Source organism: Urocitellus parryii, chromosome 8, assembly GCF_045843805.1.
Source record: "Urocitellus parryii isolate mUroPar1 chromosome 8, mUroPar1.hap1, whole genome shotgun sequence".
NCBI lineage: Eukaryota > Metazoa > Chordata > Mammalia > Rodentia > Sciuridae > Urocitellus > Urocitellus parryii.
The window spans coordinates 114,235,605-114,258,587 of NC_135538.1; the positions used below are offsets into that span (position 1 = coordinate 114,235,605).

General features: G+C 51.1%; 1 protein-coding gene across 2 annotated transcripts in view; it reads right to left on the reverse strand.

Annotated features, from left to right (window-relative positions):
• Pnpla1 (patatin like domain 1, omega-hydroxyceramide transacylase) overlaps nt 1-22,493 on the reverse strand; it is a 38,824-nt gene extending 16,331 nt beyond the window's left edge. Inside the window, exons 1-4 of one of the 2 annotated variants that reach the window (XM_026383692.2) lie at nt 22,289-22,493; nt 2,986-3,218; nt 1,684-1,749; nt 525-734 (exon numbers count right to left, since the gene is read on the reverse strand). In XM_026383692.2, coding sequence (XP_026239477.2) covers nt 525-734; nt 1,684-1,749; nt 2,986-3,218; nt 22,289-22,493 — 714 coding nt within the window. Of the gene's footprint in view, nt 1-524; nt 753-1,683; nt 1,750-2,985; nt 3,219-22,288 lie in introns of those variants that run through there. The other variant, XM_026383693.2, reaches the window with a different exon arrangement.
• Between the last annotated feature and the right edge of the window lie 490 nt (nt 22,494-22,983).

Here is a 22,983-nt window from a genome sequence, read left to right on the forward strand (position 1 = left end):
CAGTTTCTTCGTCTGTAACATGGCAACAGTAATAGCATCTATGCAGAGGATAGATGGTGGGGTGATTTCCTGGGGCTTTGCCCATCAGGGTTTTTCTAGTCAATTTCTGGGGCTTTGCTGGCTGCATGGTCTCTGCCACATGCTCTCCTTCTGTTATTATTATTTTTTTCTAAACAGAACTTTAAAAATGGAAAACCACCCACAGCCTCGGGCTGCACAGAATCAAGGGACAGCTGGTTGAGGCCACCTAGGCCCCGGCTTGCTGAGCGCAGCTGTGGCACCCTGACGTCAGAGTGCAGGCGGTCCCCCCGTCAGTGCTGCTGACATGGCGCTGCTCTACAGGGGAGGACCCTGGGTTTGGAAGAGCTCGGGGCTGGGATCACCTGTGGCCAGCCCCTGGCCAGGATGCAGGCTCTTGGAGGAAGTGGGTGGCTCTTCCAGGGGAGGTGGACCCTGAGTGGCCCACCCCGCAGCTGTCCCATCCCGGTCCCTTGCTCTCGCCCCAGACCCCTCCTGCCCCTCACCACCAGGTCCGGGGGGAAGAGAGCGTGGGTCATGCGGGTGATGTTCTCCAGGGAGAACTGGAAGGAGCAGTTGAACATGCGGAAGTCGTGGAAGATGGCCGGGCAGTCCCGGGGACAGATGTCCTGCTGCCCGCTGAAGGTGGAGATGGTGATGGAGTCGGTCCAGAAGGAGCAGGGCTGCATGCCCGTGAAGCCCCCGTCGATGTACCTCTGGGGGAGTGAGACACGCTGTCTGAGGCCCCGAGTCTCATCCCCCACCAGGAGGGCACCAAGGGATTGGGACCATGGGACAGCAGGTCCAGAAGAGCCTTAGGGACAAGCCTTGAAACCAAGATGCTATGGGCCAGCCATGTGCCCAAGGTCACTTGGTGGCTACACGGTGGCCTTGGACTCCTAGCCCAGTGCTCGGACCCTGCTCCCCCTCTGCTCAGGCATCTGAATGGTGCTGAGACGGGGCTCCCAGGCCTGAGAGTGGGAATCTAGAGACCCCCGCCTCCCGGCACAGCCTGGCGGGGCCCAGCCTCACGTCCCCTCCCTCTGGGGCTTCTGTTTCTATGAACTGAACAAAGCAGGACAAGGACAGAGGCTCGGACACTGGGGGCCTGAGAAGGAGCTGTCTGCCACCTGGGGCCTTCCCTGAACCTCACTCTCTAGACAGAGGAGGGCGTGGGTTGGGCCCTCACTGTTCAGAGTGTGGCCGGTGACCCAGCAGCACCAGGTCCCCGGGGGCAGGTTAGAGGCACAGACTCTCGGCCCTCCCCAGGCACCATGGATCGGAGTCTGGCTGGTTTCATGAGATCCTCCTCCGAGGCCTTCAGAGGGCCGCCAGAGGCTCTCTGGGCACCGGCTCACAAAGCTCCAGAGATCCCCATCGCCCAAGTTCCCAGGTCCCAGAGTCCCAGGATCCGTCCGTTGAGTCTGGGGAAATCCGAAGGCCGAGCCTTGGTTGGCCGGCTCTGGACGGCTGCTGAGCCCAGACAGCAGCCGCGCCCGTCGGGGAGGCTCCTCTTAAAACCCCGAAACCCCCGACGTGGGGAATTCAGAGGGGAGACACTTTGCAACTGGAGACCACCCCTCTGCCTCCCCCGATGCGGGTCACGGGGAGGACCCCGAGGTGCCCTGGGTCCCGCTCGTCCCTCTCAGCACTAGGAGCACTCACCACGCCGCGGTAGGTCGGGGGGATGAAGCCGCAGTACACGGGGACGAAGCAGCTGCAGTACAGGGCCTGGGGGGAGAGCAGGGCTGAGGTGCGACAGGACCTGGAGATGGGGGGCTCACCTGGAGGCCACTGGTCAGTTGGCCACCCCCAGCCCCACTTCCTTAAGCCTGGGGCGCAGGTGCCAGCCTGGGAAGCAGAACCTGGCTTGGCCCTAACTAGCTGGGTCCTTGGTGACCTCCTTGGTCAGTTGGGGCCTGATGACCCAGCTTGAAAGGGAGAGAGTGGCCTCAATATCACCAGGACCCCAGGGGATGCCAACCTTCCCTGAATCCAGTGGGATTCAGTTACCATTAATCCGCATGTGCCCTGGGCCAGGCCCTGGACTCAGAGGGGTGGAAATGCTCTCAGACAGGGAGGAGTAGGGAGGACACAGTGCAGTGGGGAGACAGGTGTACACAGGGAGGTGAGCATAGCTTTTTGGCCCCAAAGAAGGATGCAGAGCAGGGCAGGGCAGGAGGCAATGAAGGAAAGTGCCCTTGTAGGGAAAGCAGGGCAGGCAGGAAGGAAACCCAGACAGAGGGCAAGCAGGTGCAAAGGCCCTGGGGCCTGGTTTGGGTGTGGTCTACTATGGTTGTCTTGGTAGGAGCAGGAGGCGGGGACAGGGAGAGAAGATCATGGCAGTAGGAGATGAAGTGGGAATGTGGGCCTGAGAGGGCAGGACTAGAAGAATAGGGCGATCACCCAGGGGGACATGAGCTGTCCACTGCCTGTTCGCCCCAGGATCGGGCCAGGAAGGGGAAGTGAGGGTGCAGTAGCAAGGCCCTGATTGGGGGAAGGAAGGCCCTGAGGCATAGCCCCTTTGTCCTGAAAGAAAATTGCGCGGTGGCTGTTGTCGGGGTGCGTGTGCACTTTCCAAGTGAGAACCCGGGAGTGGTAACCTCCTACCAAGGGATAGTGCAGGGGGACACGGAGGGAAGCTCTGCCTGACCGTTTCCACAAACTGGGGGTAATTCAGGAGGAGCAGCGACCAGGCTGGGTGTCCTGAAGGAGCTCCAGGATCAGCCCAGACGGACAGCAGAGCCCCCAGGGACGTGGGAGTCCAGCACGGGGCCGCCTGGCTGCCCTCGGGTCTCTCTGTGTCCGTCTAACGAGGCTCCTGGCAGAGGAGATGCCAGACGGGAAGGACAGCAAGGACCGGGCAGGTGGGAGGAGAAGGAAGGAAGGAAATCGGGGGCCACCCGGGCTGTGCAGAGCCGGGCAGCCTCCTCCACCCGACATGGCGTCCTAAGTCCCAGGCCTTGCCTCGATGAGCTCCTCCTTGGACGTGTACTCGGAGACCACCACGCTCTCTCCGTCCGTGAAGCGGGTGAGGCCCACGTGGAGCTTCCCGGAGGCGAACTTGTAGGAGTCCTCGGGCAGGACCTGGTACAGGAACTGCCGCATCATCGGCACCATCTTGCAGGATGGGGACAGAGGCCCCAGGAAGAACCTCTTCACCTCGGCCAGACCCTTGTTGAGGAACCTGAGGTACACTTCTGTGGGGGAAGAGAGGAGAGGGGGCGGCTTCACCCAGGGCCTGTGGCCAGCGGCCAGGAGAGGTCCTGAGTGACCTCTGATGATGGGAAAGCCTAGAACAGAGAAGGCCAGAGCTCCCGGGAATGGGCCACTGTGCGTGTGAGCAAAGCCCCTGGACCCAGAGCCCAAGGCTAGGCTGTGACAGAGCCCGACCCGCACTTCCAGCTCTCTGACCAGGATCGGCTATGGTTGGCTTGGTGGGAGCAGAGGGGGAGAGACCATGGGAGTAGAGGATGCCAGAATCCTTCCAATCAGAGGCTGCGTTCTCTCACACTCTCTCAACTTAGAATCAGGGTGGAAATAGCTCTGGAAAGGATTGCTGAATCTTTTAAACAAGTTTTTTTTGGGGGGGGGCGGGGGTAAGGAGGGTGGTGCTGGGGATTGAACCCAGGGCCTCAAAGGGCCCTGTGCATGATCAACATGTGCAAGAAGCCAAAGTGCCAGACCTTTAACAAATACCTGATGGTAAGACGGCCTCCACGGAAGACCTTTCTTCATGTTAATGTCCTGTCATAGCTACTTGGAAAGCTGTGCGGTTGTGAGCTCTATGTCACAAGAGGTAACCAAGCCGAGGTTAGATAAGCACCTCTGTCAGAGAGCTTATTGAAAGGCTTCCTGCATGGGCAGAGGGCGAGGAGTCCTTCCAACTTTGAGATTCCAAAGGCTCCTTGACACCTATCTCCAGGAAGTCGCCACGGTGTGTCCTTACTCTCCTGTGCATCCATAGAGCAGCTGAGCCAGAGGGGTTAAGTGAGCTGCCCCAGGTCATACCCAGCCCTCGGAACAAACCCAACAGGGATGCTTCTCCTCTCATGATTTCCAATTCACAGCTTATTCCGCGCCAGTCCTGGGGATGGGCAAGGTAAGACACTGCAAGACCGTTTTATAGATGTGGAAACGGAAGCAGAGAAGAGCAGGCCAGACACCAGGCAGGAGTTTTTCTGACTCCAAAACCCAGTCTTTGAAAACCCCCTGGGTTCTGGACTGATCCCAGGGATGAAGAGGCTGGGGGGAGCCTGGGTTGCCATGGTGACGCCCTTCTCTTGCCAGCGTTCAGCATTGCACCTACATCTGTGTCGTAGGGACCGGCCTGAGCAAGCCACCCCACATCGCAGCCACCACCAGGGACAGCGCTCCCGGGAGGTGGGGAGCCCTGCCGTGCCAACCGGCTCAGCGTCACCATGTGCCAGACAGGTGCAGTGTTTCCCCCAGGGCGGGTGTCGCTGACTCAGGGGCAGGTTATGAAGCAGGTTGGGTCACTGAGCTCTCTCCTGCAAGACCGGTTGGGATAGGGAGTCAAACCAGGTTGGGGACACTGTTTTTGGAATTCTTAATGAGAGTCTACCACCTTCAAAGGTCAATGACCTTTCCCAGTGCCTGGGGCCAGGAGCCCTGATTCAGCCTGGCTTCTGGCAGAGGCACCGCTGGGATGGTTGAAATGATATTTGTTCTTGACACACAGATCAGACCTGCTCATGATGGAAAAAATAATTTTAGAAAATGTAGATAAGCCAAACAAAACAAAACAAAAGAATCAACAAAATGTCTTAGAATTCCTCCACCCAGAGATTACCACTTGGCCTCTCTTCTTAGACTCTCAATTTTATTTTTATTCTAACTTATAGGAAGCCATGCTATATCCACTATTTATGATTTGCTTTTTCCAACCAATATATCGTGTTTTTTCCCAGTCAATAAATATCTACTTATAATGTAATTTTAAAAACAGTGAGGAAAGCTTTATAAGATTATACCAGTATTTATGGAGCAGGTCCCCTACAGGGGGTTTGGCTAATTAGTTTGTTTCCATTTTTCTTGGCTTTTTGACCTTTCTAAATAATGCCGTGATGAACAATCTCAACCTACATTCTTTGCCCAAGTCCTTAATTGTTTTCCTGAGGATGAATTCCTAGAATGCTGGGTCAAAGGTATGCATTTTTAATACCTTTCGAGGCTTATTCAATTGTGGCTTAGTATATTATTCATTTCCTGTCAACTCTCAGCTATTCAGGGGTGGGGGCAGGTGACAGGGAGCAGCCAAGACAATGGAAACAGTATTGACGTTCCCAAAGAACTTAGGTCTGAAAATGGTCCAATCTGGAAATTAGCAATGCCACAGCCCGAGTCAGGTGGCCAAGGGGGGATGGAGAGGCAAGATGTCTGATTTTCCCAGTCTGGGGCTCGGCTTCAAATTCTTTCTTGCTGCTTACTTGAGCCACGAACCAAAGGATACCTTTCTCTCTGCATCTGTGTGCTTCTCTCCAAGTCTCTGTCTCAATCTTTGGAGTCTCTAACTGTATCCCCTGGGTCTCTCTCTCCCTTCTACTCCCTCCTTCCCCCCTCTCTTTTCCCACCTGGGGGAGAAATAACTAAATCTTCTGGTCAGACAGTTCTCCATTGGTAGAAAGCAAGTGTTCAGCACAGCAACTCCTGGGTTCTGAGAGGAGGGATAAATTTAGCTCACTTCTCTATGTATCTGTGTGCTTTCCAGAACCTTCTCCCACTTAAATGCCTCCTTCCAAGCTGCAGGCTGCCAGGCTGTGGGATGCAGGGACCCACAGTGACCACAGCAAGATGGGATTCAAAAGTAGCATCCCTGGCCTGATGTGTCCTGCTCAGGAAGCTCAAGATTGGCTGCTCACCGCCCCAGCCCACACTAGTCACGTCCATTTCTGCTCCGAGGAGATTCTCCCTCTCTTCTCAATGGCTGCCACTGTGCTTTGCCCATAGAAACCTTCCCTCCAGGCTGGGAATCCCCCAGGGGCCATGCTCTCTGTGCCACCCAGTGTCCTGGGACATTTTATGGATGCTCAGTGTGTGAACAAAGGAAAGACAACACCTAAGGGTGACGGAGATGTTCCCGGGGAAAAAGCTACTGGACTTAATCACCCAATAAAAGCTTGGAGCCAGGTCATCCCTGATAGATGGATAAGCAACAGAATTAACTAAATAGATCCATGTGGCCGACTCACCAGGTTTTATGAGTCTCTTGTGCCAAGAAACTTCAATGGAAAAATAAGGAAAGAAGATGCTGGGAAGGGAGATTTGCAAGGGCACCTGGGTTTCAGCCACTCGGGAAGTTTCTTTCTTTTCTGTGACCACATCTATTTCTTGGAAAGAGCTCAGGCAGATTTGGTTCCAATGCCAGTTTTGCCACAGGCTATCTGGGTTGAACAATTTTATTCAACCTCAATTTTGCTATCAGTAAAATGGGGGATAAGGATCCCCACTTTACTGGGTGATGAGGCAGACAGTTTTTAGTAAGTATTCAATATTGATTAGGGCCAGTGATTCCCCAAATGGCCATAGGCCAGCCTGCTGGGTGTTTCTGACTCTGTACCGTCTAGTCCGAGGGGCATGGAGGGAGGGGGTGCTGTGTCAGAGCAGCACAGCCGGTGGGCTGCACCTCCTGTTCTGTCAACCTGGGGGAGTGTACAGGCTTGGTATGGGAAGTGGGGGCTAGAAAAATCAATGAGAGGGAAGAAAGAGGATAGGAATAATCTGGTATGTGTTTATCTTCTTTAAATGGGCAATGCTTCTCTTCTTTACAAGGGCAAGAATGGGCTCTGTCTCATCACCTTCTTATCCCCAGCATTCCTGGGACATAGATAGGCACTTAATAAACACAGATGTATGCACAAATAGGGAATAAATAAATGTCAGCTACCAAGGACCCTGAGGTCTGGAAAGAGAAGTAACTATTCGAGATGAGTTAGAAGGTAAAAACCGAGGGCTTCTCTTCCCCGCCTCCACACGGCCTGGCCTCCTGCTAAGTGAAAAATCCTAGAAAGTCTGGCATTTGGAGTCTGGCAATTTAAGCTGCTGGGTATCCTGTTCCCAGGGCCCGAATTAGGTCTGCTGGGCGGGACGGATCTGCGGTGGAGGATGGGGCTGCAGGGCCCCAGGTCTAGGTCTCCGCGGACTGGTAACCTAGCAACAGCCTCCAGCTCCTCCAATCACCGCAAGGCACCACGCCACCCGCTCGCTCGCTCCCCCCACCCTCCGCATACCCCCCCCCCATAGCAGCCAGTGATGCGAGCAGGGGAGGTCGGGGCTCAGCAGCCCCAAGGGAAGGTGCCTGTGAGCAAAGCATTCCCAGGAAAGCCCTGGAAACTCTCAGAATCCCTGCATGGAGAACCTGGGAGGCTGCGGTTCCTACCTGTTCCCAAATTGCAGACTGAATTCTCGTCTGCATTTTCCTGTGGGTCTATCTTGACTACCCATCTCCTCTATAATAATAATAATTATTATTATCCTCACAACAGACGTTTGCCCAAGCAGGCTTTCACATTTATAATCTGTTTATCCTCACAGTGACATCCAGCCCCTCAGGGGCAGTGACCTCAGTTTATTCACATTTTATTCCTACCTGACACTGTAGAGGCATGGATTTAAAAACAGTTTGGCTTAAAGCTACAGTGTCACTACTGGAAGGTCCATAGGCACCTTCTGGGCAGCCGGTAGTCAGGGAGCCCTTCGTTCAAAAGAGATCTAAAATGGAAACCCAATATATACCACACCCGGACACATGGCTTCAGGGGTGAAGCTAGCTGGGGTCCTACACCCTGTCCCATCGCCCCTCTCCCCTCCTTTGGAAGTCCCTCAAAGGCCAATAATTTTAAGAAGCAAGGTCAAAACTACTAATCCAGACTATTTCTCTCATTTTACAGATGGGAAATCCAGCCCAAAATGAAGGTTAAGTTCAATAAATATTGGATGAATGGATGGATGGATGGATGGATGAATGGATGGATGGATGGATGGAGGATGGAGAGACCTTAGGTTACACAGTCTAGGTTGGCAGAAGCAGAACTAGAATTTATGTGTGAAAACTAACATTCTCCTGTTCTGTTCTGAATGCACCATAGGCTGTAGTCAAAAGTAAAACAGCTCTGACCTGTTTAGTACTTACAACAAAACAAAATCTAAGCAATACTTTTTGTGTGTATGTGGATAGCAACAATCCTCCATACAGATCTGACTGGGGAATTGAGCATAAAAACTTGGATTATTCTCCTGTCAGGTTGCAGTGGGAACAGGAGCCCCTCTGGCAGGTTCACCTCCTGGGTTTCCTGCAACCTGTCTCCAGGCCTCTTCCCTACCTCAGGTACCACCTGTCCCAGGGAGCCTCCTCCTCAGAATCCAGGCACAATCTCCCCACATTTGTTGCACGGGGTCTTAATGATCACTCCAAAGCGAACCAGCCAGAGAGGGAGTGTGTCTAGAAAGTTCTCTGGGAATTCATGATATTCTTAGGGCCCTTGCCCCTCTTTTTTTCTCCTGGTTTTGGTTGGTGGGCCCAGAAGTCCATCTGGGCCCAGATTCTCCCCCGACTCCTGAAGGGACACTGGCCCGAAGCAACAGCTGAGAATTCGTCATCCGCCTACTCTTGGCATTCCTTTGTCTCGTGTGTGCAATCAGGGACCTGCAGGTGAACCTCTGCCATGCAAGACATCAACTCCGAGCACCTCCTCACCCGGGAGTCTCTCTAATCAGGTGCCACTGCCAAGATAGCCCAGGCCTCCCAGCGGGACCGAGTTCCGCCCTCTCCCAGAGCTCTGATAATTAGGGCTCCTTTTTTGCTGATGGGAGTGATTGACAGCCACAGCTGCCTGAGGCTTCTGTTGGGGGGATGTGCTGCCCATCTTTCCACCGGCCTTTGTCCTACCTCGGCTGCTCACTGCTCTCAAGGGCTCCCCTTTTGGGTACCTCCTTGGTGCCTGCCACTGTGCCAGGCTCTGGGGCCTCATCACCCCATTGAATCCTCGTGACACTCCTTTCAGGTGGTACTGCAGTTATCTCATCTTCACAGATGAGGAAACCGAGGCTCAGCTGATCACCTGCCCAAGATTATGCAATGGGAAAGCCGCAGAGCTGGCTGTTCCCATGAGAGTGGGCTTCCGCCACCAGGGACACTCCCTTCATCCCCCAGAGCCTCCCGTTCCCACTGTGAGATGACCGCCCGTGGGGACCTGCTCTTCCAGGGTTTGGTAGGGTCACCTCCTTAGGCTACAGTGGTTCTGGAACCTCTCACTAGAGCACCAACCAGAACCCAAATCCCATCTCCTCACATGGGCTCCTTGGGCTTAAGGCCCTTTCCCAGCTCAGGTCAGTGTCTTCTCTGATCAGAAAGCACTTTGTGCAAAATCCTTGCCCCACGACTTTTATTTTTTTTGCCATCTCTCAGACCTTGACCTCAGCCCAGCTTGAGTTGGGCCTCTTCCATAAAGCCTTCCCTGGTCTCCCCACTCTTCCTCTCTCCACTTCCCCTGGACAATTCGTCTGGTGCTTGTAATTCGCACAGTTTATCTCAGGCTGTCCTAAGCCGACTGTCCTGTCCCGACTGTCCCGTCTCTGGCCAGCCGCATTCCTAGAGTGTAGGTCAGGGCTGATGGGAATCTTTCCGGGGGGAGGGGGCTCAGGAAAGCCACTTGGCCAGGGTCCAGTGGGGCAAACCACAGAGCCCTTCGTCCATCAAGCCTGCTTCTAACTCTTGCCCCACGTGAATGGACATAGACCCTGGGTTGGGCTGGGAAGTGGAGGTTTCCTTATGTGGCAGAGTCAGGAGGACAGCGTTGGGTCCCTCTCAGGACCCAGGAGCCAAAACATCATTGCCACAGCAGCCCAAGAAGTCTGGAAGTTTCTTAACCACTTGTTTGTGTGTTTTGCCCACAGAATAGGAAACGAAGCTCAACTGTCTTTTCAGATTTGATCCCAAAGTGAAGCAAAGAAAACAATTTTTTAAATATTTATATTTTAGGTGTACATGGACACAACACAATGCCTTTATTTTTATGTGGGGCTGAGGATCGAAACCAGGCCCCCCCCAGTGCTAGGCAAGTGCTCTACTGCTGAGCCACAACCCCAGCCCCAGAAAATAATTTTATTATAATATTAAGTGCACTGGTTTAAAAATGAATGCACTAAATGCAGTATGGGGTCCTGGGTTAGGTCCAGGGAAAAAGAAAGGCTGTTGGTAGAAAAACAGGTGAAATTCTAATAAAATCTGCAGAATTGGGGCTGGGGATGTGGCTCAAGCGGTAGCGCGCTCGCCTAGCATGCGTGCGGCCCGGGTTCGATCCTCAGCACCATATACAAAGATGTTGTGTCCGCCGAAAACTAAAAAATAAAATATTAAAGTTCTCTCTCTCTCTCTCTCTCTCTCTCTCTCTCTCTCTCTCTCTCTCTCTCTATCTCTCCCTCTCTTAAAAAAAAATCTGCAGAATAGTTAATAGTAATGGACCAGCACTGGAGTCTTGTTGACAGGTGTACTGTGATTATTTCAGGTGTGAACTCAGGGAAACTAGGTGTAGAACATACAGAAGTTTGCGTCCTAACTTAACTTTTCTGTAAATCCAACATTATTTCAAAATAAAAAGTTAATTGCTATGGACTAGGGCTGGGGCTCAGTGGTAGAGTGCTTGCCTGGCATGTGTGAGGCACTGGGTTCAACTCTCAGCACCACATATAAATAAATAAAGGCTCATCGACAACTAATATATATGTATATACACACACACACACACACACATATATATATATATATATATATATATATATATATATATATAAAAGTTAATTGCTATTAAATTTTCAAAAAACACAGATAACAAGCAAGGCTGTTATACACACAGTGCCTGCTGCTCAGATGCTGATGCTAGGAGCTTCTGTGCCCTAGGGAGGTACTTTCCAAATGGATGTTCCTACTGTGTGACCGACATATGCAGAGCTTTACCAGGTCTTCCATCCAATTTCTAATACATACAAAGGATTATTTGGGGGAAATACACCTTTATCCATTTGGTTGGAGAGATTTAAATGCATAAATGTATAAATGAGCAAGTTGGAAGACACTGAACCCAGTGTGGTTATAACCACACAGTGACACCATCTCTATAGCATTTTATAAAAAGTCCTTGTTGTATTTGTCATGCCACTTTAGTTCACTTTCTTGACCAATGTGTAAAGGAGTGCTTGACCTCTAGAGTTTAGCAAGAAAGCAATCATGGGGCTGGGGCTGGGGCTCAGTGGTGCAGCACTAGCCTCGAATGCGTGAGGCACTGGGTTTGATCCTCAGCACCACATAAAAACAAATAAAGATATTCTGTCCATCTACAATATATATAAAAAACAAAATAAAGCAATCATGTTGCTTAACAAAGCAACTTCTGAAATCGTGATTAGAGAGGATGTAAACCCTAGAAATTTAGAGGAATTCCCAGGGCTGCCTGAGAAGATGATTTAATCTCTCTAATCCCTATTTCCTCATTTGTAAAATGATTGTAAATGCGGTACCTGCTTAATAAGGTTGTGAGGGAATTAAAATAAATGGTGCGTTAAAGCAGTCAGCACAGTACCTGGCACACTCTAAGTGCTGGAGATTCTAAATGCTTGGTAAATAGCTATTATTACCATGACGCTAGAATGTGAATGGGAACAGAATATCTTTTTTGCAGGAAAACACTGCCATCTCAGGCAGATAAATAACTCTGGCTCTGGGGATGATTTTTAATGAAGACATTTAGATTCTGAAAGTGTACCCAGCAGCCAGGACTGAAATTCAAGTTACATCTGGGACGCACACACACACACACACACACACACACACACACACACACACACACTCAACAGGAATTAATGGAGGTTCTCATTCATGTCTTAAAGAACACAGGAGAGACTTTCAGCCTCAGCAATATGGTGGGCTGAGCTAAAAGGAACCTCCGAAGCTTCTGAGAAAACAGATAAAAGCTCAGATTAAAATAAAGTGCAAATAAAATTGCAAGTCATGGTTGAACTCATAAGAAAGGAAAGAAATGAAGATGGACCAGAAAGCTGGTGCCAAGAGAAGGAATGACGTGCCTGGTGACTGCGGGGCTAGGACCAGACCGGAAACTGGCAGGGCTGGGGACCTTTGGTTGGAAGCTGGGTCAGGGGGGTGGGGTCCAGCAGACCTCTGCTTGGACCTGCCCACGCTGCTGGACCACTGAAAGGCACCAGTGGCTTTGGGTGAAAAACCAGTCAACCCCCCAAAACGGAACCCCCCAAAGCTGCATGCCAGCATTACATGGTGTTTAGAACTTAAACTAATAACAACCTCCGAAGGAATTAACTGGAAACTTGGTCCCAAATTGGTGATGACCCTGGGGTGCCCCACCTGGGCCCACACCAGCCATCTCTGATCCAGCCTTCCACCGCCCAGGCCACACAGAATTCCTACAGAAAACCCAACTCCTCTGGCAGATGAGCTCACCATTGCAGGTTGGATTCCAGTCATGATGGTTGGTTTTAATAGATTTTCTAGGATATGGTTCAATTCAGTTTGAAAATGTTCTTTACCTGTGCTTTGATTTCAAGATAATCGTCTCTCCACTTGCTGACCCATGAACTCAACATCCGGGTGTCTAAAGCCTATTGTGACTTATTTGGTGACTGATATTGGCCTGGCATGGCACCAGAGGTGCCCACTTTTTGTCCCTCACTGAAATGTCTGAGTTATCAATGGGGAAACAGAAGGCAAAGCGGGTCACTGGCCACTCAGGGACCCTAGGCTCAGTGGCAGGGCCAGAACTTCAGCCCTGCCCTCTCCCTTCCTGAGAATTGGGTTCTCCATCAGACCTGGCAGTGTCTCATTCTCCAACTGAGGGACAAAGACAGGCACATGGATGACCAGGGAGAGGAATGACCAAAGCCAAGGTCCTCAAGAGTCACTTGCTCTTCCCAGCACCCTCCCTGGAGGCCCACTGGATGCATTGCCCATGTGTACCTGAGCCACCAGCCAATGACAGTAACTTCAGCCACGCTTGGCTCCAGGCCTCGAGAGGCCTAGGATGCCAGGAGCTGCCTGGGCAGCACTGGAGCCAGGTTGGGGGCTGGTTAAGACCTTTGCCGTGTCCTCTGCCTCCAGGGAAGGAATCATGCTGGGTCCTGTGGGGCCCCCATGTGCGGGCTGGGGCCCCCACTGTCCCTGACTTTGCAAGGCTCATATGAAGCCTGTTTCCTGTCCAGAAGAAGGAGCTGGCTTCCTGGGAAGGCAAACAGGTTTATTTGTGTGGCCGGCAGCGAGGGCACCTGCTGGCCTCAGCCTGGAACTCTCTTCCCTCCACCCACCTCCCAGAGGCCGGCCCCGACCAGCCCACCTGAAACTGCACCCCGCATCACCTCCCACTGTCACCCTGCCTGGTGTCTCCCGAGCCCCCCCTGGCCTTCTGTGTGTTGAGTTGTCTGTGGCTTGATTTCACCTACAGAAGGTCAGCCTCCTGAGGGCAGGAACCACCTGTTCTGCTCAGGGCTGGATCCCCAGAGTGAATGGATGAAAGGCCCATTTCATCATGGCCAGGTAGACAGAAACCGACCTTCAGCCTCTGTGCACCTTAAAGGGATTAGGGCTCACAAAGTGGTGCTTTGGGTTTAGTGTTCGCCTCAAAATTCATGTGTCAGAACCTTATTTCCTCCATGCAGCAGGGTTGGGAGGTGGAGCCTGGTGGGAGCCCTTATGAATGGATTAATGTCTTTATTGAGGGATGGGTTAGCTATCTATCTGCAGAGTTCAGCCTCTTTTTCTCTCACACACTCCACTTCCCACCATGAGTTGAAGCAATACAAGGCCCTTACCAGAAGCCAAGCAAATGTTGGCACCATGCTCTTAGACTTCTAGAACCATGAGCCCAAATAAACCTCTCTTCTTTATAAATTACTCAGTCTCAAGCGTCTAAAAAGTGACTGAAACAAATAGTTTTCGAACTTTAAAAAAAATGCTAAAAAATTTTCTTTAAATTAATTTAGAAAGAGACTCCATGTATGAGATGGACAATAGCAGGTCTATATTAAGTTGAAGCTGGGGCTTCAGGTGGGTCCTCCTCCTGATTTTCTTCCCCATACACAGAATTCTGGGACTCCTTGGAATAACAGTTTGAAAACTATTGACCTGAGTGAGGTCCACTTCCATCTAGTCACTTCCTCTACCAGGGTCTAAATACAATCACCAGAAAAATGAGGGAATCAGACCCATGAGCCTTCCTCCTTCAACATCCTGGGGTTATATGTCACGTCTATAACTGAAGAATATTCTCCAAGAGCCAGGCAAACCCCAAAACAGGAATCCGAGCGATGCATTCGCTGTCACTGCCAACAGACGGCAATCAAGCAGCTCTTGTTCTACGAGCAGCAGGTGGGAGCCGTGGGGCCCACCAGGTGGGACTGATCAACCCTTCATCTAGTCGATGAAATGAGACAGAACATTTGAGGCCATCAGAACAGGACAGCATCCAGTGCTGGGGGTAGGTGGACGGATTCTGTGGGCAAAGTGGACATCACAGCAACGAGAGAAGGAGCCGGGTGAGGGGGTGATGTCAGCCCCCACCGGCCCACAGACGGGCTGGATCCTGTGGTGGCTGAGTCACAGTCTTGGCCCCAGGAAGGGGACAGAGTGTCTCCATCATTTTAGATTGCCAGTTATGGTTTGTGACAGAGACTGATAGCTGTCCCCAATGTCCACTCTCTCCTCCTTTTAATGAACCCCCAATGGCTGGCTAGACTTGTGGCTTTCCAGAGCGACATCTGCATTCCCAGCCTCCTCTGCAGTCAGGTAGGGCCTGTGACTCAGCTTTGGTCCCTGGGACGTGGGCCTCCAGGATGCGCATCACCTCTGAGTCCTGCCCAGGGAGGGAAGGGGTGTGCCCTGTGTGCCCTCCCTTTCCCCCTTTCTGACTGCTGGAATGAGGACATGGACCTCTGGGACCCCAGGAAGAGGCCACCCCTGTGAGCGAGGTGATGGGAGGGGACTGGGTCCTGACACTGCGCAGCGGCCACACCAGCTGTGGGGGGCTGAGGACAAAGTCTCCAGGGCCAAGAGAACATAGAGGCTTGTTATTTTGTTCTGTGCAATATGTTTACAAATTTTCCATATTAAAAAAAGTTTAGGGGCTGGGGTTGTGGCTCAGTGGTAGAGCACTTGCCTAGCACGCATGAGGCACTAGGTTTGATCCTCAGCACCACATGAAAATAAAGATATTGTGTTCATCTATAATTAAAAAATAAATATTAAAAAAAAGTTTAAAAATGGACATGAATGTTCACAGAAGCATTGTTCATTTTAGCTAAAAGTAATAATCAAAGCAAATGTCCATCATCTAATGAAAGGATACATAAAGGTGGTATGTCCATTCAATGGAATATTACTCAGTCATGAGGAGGATTAAAACACTGACCCCTGCTACAACCCGATGAACCTTGAAAACATTATGCTAAGTCAAAGAAGTCAGAAACAAGACCACGTATTATATGACTCCCTTTATAATATATGTCCAGAGTAGGCAAACTCCAAGAGACAGAAAGTCGATGAGTGGCTGCCAGAGACTTGGGGGAATGGAGGAGTTAAGAGGTGACAGCTAAAGATCATTTCTTTTGGGGATAACTTAAATGTGCTAAGATGGATTGTAGTCATGATTTCACAACTTTGTGAATATGTGAAAAATCACTGTGCTGTATATTTTAAAGGGGTGAATTGGATGGTATGTGAATTATATTTCATTCAAATTATTTTTTAAAGTGGTGGGGGAAGGGGAGAGACAGAGAACAGCCACAGGATCCTCTGTACCTACCACACCACTCCACAGTTCCTCAAAGCGGGCTGTGTGGGATGGGCTAAGGGGACTTTGGAGGCCAGCATTGGGCCTGCTCAGCTAGAGGACCTGTCAGAAACCCATCCAACCCAACGCTGCTATAGAGAAGCTGTTTTTCTCGACCCTGAAAAAAATCCACTTCCCATTAATAATCAGATCCAGAGACGTGGCTGGTCCAGTATGTGATGGACTGTTCCATGAGAGGCCCCCTTGTTCTCACCTCCACAGCCTGCTCAGACTCACGGAACCTCGCCCAGTGAGAGAGCTTGGCTTTCCAGAAAGGACTTGGTCTCCCCCTTGACCGCACATGGGCACCACCTGGGGAGCCTTCATCGACAGGGATGCCCAGCGCTGCCCCAGGTTACTTAGTGAGGGGAGACCCTGGCAGTGGAGGTGATTCTAGGTGCAGTCGAGATGGAGAAGCATCAGGCTGGGGCTCAGCGGCAAAGCACTGGCCAAGCGTGTGGGAGGCCCTGGGTTCGATCCTCAGCACCACATAAAAATAAATAAATAAACAAATAAAGATATTGTGTCCATCTACAGCTAAGAACTATTTTTAAAAATCTTTAGGAGAAGAAAAAATAAAAACTTGAGAAGCAACAATATAGGGTCCTGACAAACAGTTTTCAATGACCGGAAAGGAAATGTCAAAATTGTGATCCAGAGTATGCCAACTATCCTGTCACGACGGCTCCGTTTAGACTTATGCTTACTCAGCCACAATATAAGCAAGGCTTTGTCACTGTGGGTTTCTGGCCGTGAGCTGGAGACCTCGGTTCCCGGGGCAGTGGCTGGGGGCCTTGCAGCCTGCTCGGGCCTCTGCGGGGCGTGGCTCTCTTCCTGGAGGCTTTCCCCCCTGGGACAGCCGTCCCTGGGCCCAAGCCCACCTCTCTGAAACCCCAACCTCAGCTGACCTGCTCTGTCCCCCACGCAGTGACACCATGCTGCTGCACGGAGTGGCTTTGTCATGTTGTCCTGCTGCGTTCTTGCTCAGAGGCCTGGGTTCCTGCCCAACCTGCCTCTACCTGTCCAGCTTCCACTCACCCTCCATCACTAGCTCATCAGTTAATTCCAGGCGGCTTTCCATGACTGGAGGTGTTTGCTTATTGCTCTGCCTTTTAATTTTCTAACATCCAGTTGGAACTTTGTTGCGGGAGGCTTATTTGGTGGCTGCCTTCAAGTTCCAGTAGGCTGTCAGCGCCTTGAGGGCAAAGCAGTTTCATTTGGTTTGACATGTTTGCATCCTTGGCACGACCTAGTATATGCTCAATTATCACTGTGGAAAGAAAGGAGGGAGAGAGCAAGGTCTTGCCATGCGATTTATATGGGAAGAAATGGACAAGCAGTAGCTTAAATGGGAATGGGATTTCACGTCTACCGAATATCCATTCTTCAGTAAGAAAAAAGTTATTTTTCAAAATGATACAAGTTGTATTTTGGAAAAATACAAGTTGGAGGTATTTTTTTTAATTCTAGTTCAGATTGGAAATTTTGGAAGCCCACTAGTTGTCATGGAGACCACCATGTTAATCAGGTGGTCATCAGGTTAATGAATGAATAAATGGACATTTGCTGCATCTCTGGTGAAAACCAGGCATTGTGAACATGAACTGAAATCGAATTCCAGGCATGTAAGGTTTTGTCAGGATGAACCCAACTATCATGTACAACTACACTGCTCTAATGTAAAACAGAAAGAGGGCTGGGGTGGTGGCTCAGCGGTAGAACTCTCCCGTAGCACATGCAAGGCCCTGGGTTTGATCCTCAGCACCACATAAAAATAAATAAATAAATAAAGGTATAAAGAAAACCAGGCACTGTGTTAAGCACTTTACCAACGGTTTCAAGCCTCCAAATCAGCCCTGTCACAGAACTGGCCAGTCAGGAGATGGACCCTTCACTGACTCGGCTTTCACAGGAACAAACAGCCTCAGGACAGAAGAACTCAGTCTGGGAACAAAGGACAGGGATGTGTCCTTGAGGGGATGGACCCTGGAACCAGGGGTTTAAGAATTTTGTTTAAAAAAGAGACTAAGGGCCAGATATGGTGGTGTAGGCCTGTAATCCCAGCGACTCTGAAGGAGGATCACGAGTTCAAAGCCAGCCTCAGCAAAAGCAAGGCGCTAATCAACTCAGTGAGACCCTGTCTATAATAACATACAAGTAGGGCTGGGGATGGGGCTCAGTGGTTGAGTGTCCCTGGGCTCAATCCTCAGTGAGAGAGAGAGAGAGAGAGAGAGAGAGAGAGAGAGAGAGAGACAAAGGGGCTGGGGTTGTGGCTCAGTGGCAGAGCACTTGCCTAGCATGTATGAGGCACTGAGTTCTATCCTCAGCACCACAGAAAGAAAGAAAAGTTATTTAAAAGAGAGAGAGAAAGAGAGAGAGAGAGAGAGAGAGAGAGAGAGACTTAACTCTGGTTACATGCATATAGCATTACTACTTATGCATAAAATACCAGATGACCTACTGGCAAACTTTCAGAACTCTCGGGAGTGTTCAACAAGGTCCCTCAAAACAAGATCAGTATGCAAAACCCATCAACCTTCCTTTTATCTGTGATAGTCCATTAGATCTGAAAATGCCTCAGAAAAAAAAGAACTCGTGGCAACAAAAACTATAAGACCCTCAGAAACAAATCCAATAAAAGACACAAAATCTTGACTGAAGGACAAAAAGACCAGAATAGAGAGACAGATTCTATTTCTAAATGGGAAGATGCAATTTCAATCAAGATCCCAGCAGAGCGTTTCTCAGGGTAGGACAAGAATAATAGAGGCAGCTGGGCAGGGTGGCGCAGGCCTGAGATCCCAGCACTCTGGAGGCTGAGGCGGGAGGATCACAAGTTCAAAGCCAGCCTCAGCAACTTAGGGAGACCCTGTCTCAAAATAAAAATAAGACTGGGGATGTGGCTCAGTGGTTAAAGCAACCCTGGGTTCAATCCCTGGTACCAAAAAGAAAAAAAAAAAGGAATAAAGGCAATATTTGCAAAATAAAGAAGAAGGAATAGGAAGGGCTTGCCATACGAGATGTGTCCTTATTATAAAGCTATAATGTTTAACACAGTGTCATTTGGTGCAGAAATTAGGCCCCTTAGACAACAGAAACTTTGAGAGAGTCCAAGGACAGTCTCTTAGGAATGCAGGCACTTGAACACACCTGAGGCAGCGTTCTAAGTGAGCGGCAAAATGAGGAATTGGGTCTTTCCCTCATCCTACCAGCAAAACAAACTCCCGATGGATGAACCTAAATAGGAAAGACTTAAAGATTTTTGAAAGACAATGTAGAAGCAACCATGTCATGAAGGTTAAAAAATACAAACTATAAGAGGAAAAGCTGGGTCCGTTTGACTTTGTGAAAATTTCCTGAGTGACAAAATATAGCACAAAGAAAATGGCAAGGCCCATAGCAGGGAATCTAGGTGCAAGGGCTACAGCTGATAACCACCGTAAGAATTCATCAGGAATACCTAGAAGGTGAAGAAAAGGGTAACTCAGGAGCAAAACCCAAACAGGGCAAGGTCATGAGCTGGCAAGTCACAGAGGAGGAGGGTCGATGAACAGGTAGAGGCTCACGAGCAATCAGGAAGCCAGATACCTGAGATCATTCCAGGTGTGTTAGACTGACACAAAGCTTTCCAGTCTGACACTAGCAAGGAAAAATGACTCTGGGGATGACAATTAGAGCTCCTACAGGCTTCTTGGGGTTAAATTGGTACAATTATTTTGGAGAGTCATTCAGCTAGATGGAGCTGATCCAGAACCTGCTGTCTACACAGCCAGCATGCCCACCCTGACATGCCAGCATGACTTAAAGGGGAGAGTGTAGACGCCGGCCAGACTGGGTTCAAATTCCAGCTTTTCCAAGTCCTGCTCGTAGGACCTCAGGCAAGTGATGTGAGCATTTCATGATTCAGTTTCTTCCTCTATAAAATGAGATAATAACTGTTTGCACTGCAGAGGTTGTTGTGAGGACTGAAGGAGTTAACACGCCAGAGACAGAGAACAGCGCCTGATACAAAGGAAGGGCCAGTTACTAGTAAATTACCCGGGAGTTCAAGTGCCTGAATGAGGCTAGAGGGACGTGGATGAGTCTCACGGGCCCTGAGTGGGGGGAGCGAGGCCCACCGCACCTCACCCTTCCCTGAACTTTGCATCATTAGGAGAAGCGCACATTCTGGACTTTGATCCCACAGAGAGGAGGCCTGTTCCCAGGTTTCAGTGAAAAGGTTCCCTGTGGCCTACTGTTGTCACAGGCTGGTCCATTGGGTGACAAAGGCACCAACTGCTTCACAGAGAACTCTGTGCTTAAAAATGATCTGGGGGCTGGGAGACAGCTCAGTTGGTAGTGTGCCTGCCTCGCCTGCACAAGGCCCTGGGTTCAACCCCCAGCACCACACACACACACACACACACACACACACACACACACAAAGATCTGGAACAATCCACGCTGATAGCACAGGCCACAGGAGGGGGAGTGGGATTCGGGGCAGCAGATTGAACAGAGGCTTTCTCTCCATTCTATATACTTTCCTGTTGTTTGTCTTTCACTTATTCCTTGTGAAAGGGTAAAAATAAAATATCATCTTGCACACACGAGTGTCAATGGGCATGGCTACAGTTCTTAAAAGCAAAGACTTCCAGCCAGCGGAGAGTGAGGTCCTAGCAGGGAGGCGCCCTGCTTGCTCTGGGGTAAGGCGCCCGTTTTCTGCTACCCCTTCCTCCTCACCCGGTGCAGCTGGGCCTTCCGCAGGTCTCACTGGCTGTCCCTTCAAATCCAATCACTCTGGCCGTCCTCCTGGCCAGCCACATTCATTCCTCAACTTAGTTTCTACCTTGCCCAACTCAGAGAGTGGACAGGTTCCAAGCGCCTGCCACATACCAGGCATTTTTATGGGCCGTTCACTCATGTGAGCCCACTGAATCCTTACGCAGCCCTGGGAAGGAGCCGTATTCAGATCTGCCTTCTACAATGAAAAAACGGAGGCACAGACAGCTCTAGAACTCCCTTCCAGGTCCCAGGTCCCGGAACAGCAGGGCTGGGGCCCATCTGTAGAGCACATGCACATGCTCTCTGCCACCTGCCCACGCTGTCTGCATCCTAGCATGCCAGTGCTCACAGGAGCCAGAGTAAGGTCAGAGCTGGCTACTGTGGCCACCTGAGCTGGCCCCAGATGCTCCTCAATCCCCCTTCCCACTGTCTTCCTCCACCCCCCAACACTAGCCTCTGGGCTGTTTCTTTGTTTGCACAGGTCACTGCTTGGATGTCACCTCCCCCTAACCACTTATAGCCCCCAGCTAAGTGCAGTGGCAGCCTGTAATCCCAGCCCTTCTGGAGACTGAGGCAGGAGGATCACAAGTTCAAGGCCGGCAATTCAGTGAGACCCTGTCTCAAAGTAAAAAATTAAAAGGTCTGGGGATGCAGCTCAGTGGTAAGTGACCCTGGGTTGAATTCCCAGCACTACCATTACAACTAATGATAATAATGATGTAAAACGAAATATGGTCCCCACTTTATCCTCTGTCCCTGTCCTGTTGTAATTCATTCTAGATTCTATCACTTCCTGACATTACATTAGAAGCTTTCTTGTTTGAATGCTTATTATATTTCTTTTTTTTTTCCCTAGAATTTCGGCTCCACAAGGGCCTGGAAGGTGAGCAAATGTCCCGGCTGCAGCACAGTGGCCAGGGGGCCCTTGGGAGGTGTCTGCTCCAGGCGTGGCTCTGTGGTCCTCCCTCTGGGTCCACAGTGTGGCCCCTTCCTTCTAAGGACCATGGATCAGCAGGACAGAGGATGAAGTGAGAGCTTCCATTTTCTGCCCTGACCCCTGATTTCCAGTCTCTCCCCTCTCGTCCCCTCCTGCCCTGGCCCCCACCCTCAGGTCACATCTTTCCAGCCACCTGGAAAAGGTGAAAGATCCATCCTCACCTGATAGGTCTGACCTGTCACCCCTCCCAAGGGTATTTGCATTTGAAAAGAGGCCACCAAACCGCACCTGACTGTGTCCTGGCGTAACTCCTTGAAACCCCCCCTTTTTTTTCCTTGTGGTGCTGGGATTGAACCCCGGGCCTTGGGCATGCAGGACAAGCACTCTACCAACTGAGCTCTATCCCAGCCCTTGGCATGACTTCCGACACAGGATATTTGAGAGCAATACTGTCTTTCCCTCACCCAGGGCCCTGAGTCACAGAGTAGCTCACAGGTAAGGACACTGAGGGAGAAGGAGAGATGCTGGGTCCACGCTCGCCCAGCGGGTCAAAGGCTGTGACCCGGCAGACATCAAAAGTGCCCACTGTCCCACTGACCCACCTCCTCCTTTCCTGCCTCCCAGGCCTGGCTTTGTCCCCAAAGCATCTCCAAAACCTCCTCAGGCTCTGCTTGGACACCCCCCTCCAGAACAAAGCCCTTACCCATCTCGATCCCGCAGATGACCAGGGCTGCTATCACAGCACCAGCCGACGTCCCTGCGAAGCGATGGGCTGTGTCCAGCATCCGAGGCGCCAGATCCCGAAGGGCATCCACAACCCCAGCCTGGTAGTAGGAGAGGAATCCACTGCCCGAGAAGGAGATGGAATGAGGGGTGTCTGGGTCCCCCTTGAACACCTGCTCTTCCATTGCCTCAGCCTCCGGCCTCCCACAGGGAGGAGGGACCACCGTTCAGAGCCTGCTTGCCTCAGCCTGGCCTGCCAATCCCTGTGGGAACTCGCTGTCAGCTTCCCTGCCAGCCCAGAGCCTGGAATGTGGCCGTCTCTACTGGGTTGGCCCGGGCACCCACGGGTGGTTCAGACAGCCACTGCCCGGGCCTGTTCAACTCTGCCAGGTGGCAGTCTCAAAGGTTGGAAAGGGGCCTCTGACTCAGGATCAGGTGCAGAAGGTCCTCCAAATCCATGAGCAGGGTCCTGGTCCGGCGGCCCTCCGGCTGGCTTCACTGCCTGGCTGGATCCATCTCTGGCACCGGCTCCCCAGCCTTCTGCCTGTCTCTGGAACACCTAGGAGTGTTCACGGCTCCCTGCACAGGGCCATGCCCAAACAGGAGGATGCCACTCAACCCTCCGCAAGAGGCTTTACACACCCAGTTGCAAAACCTCTGCCAGTGGATCCGCGT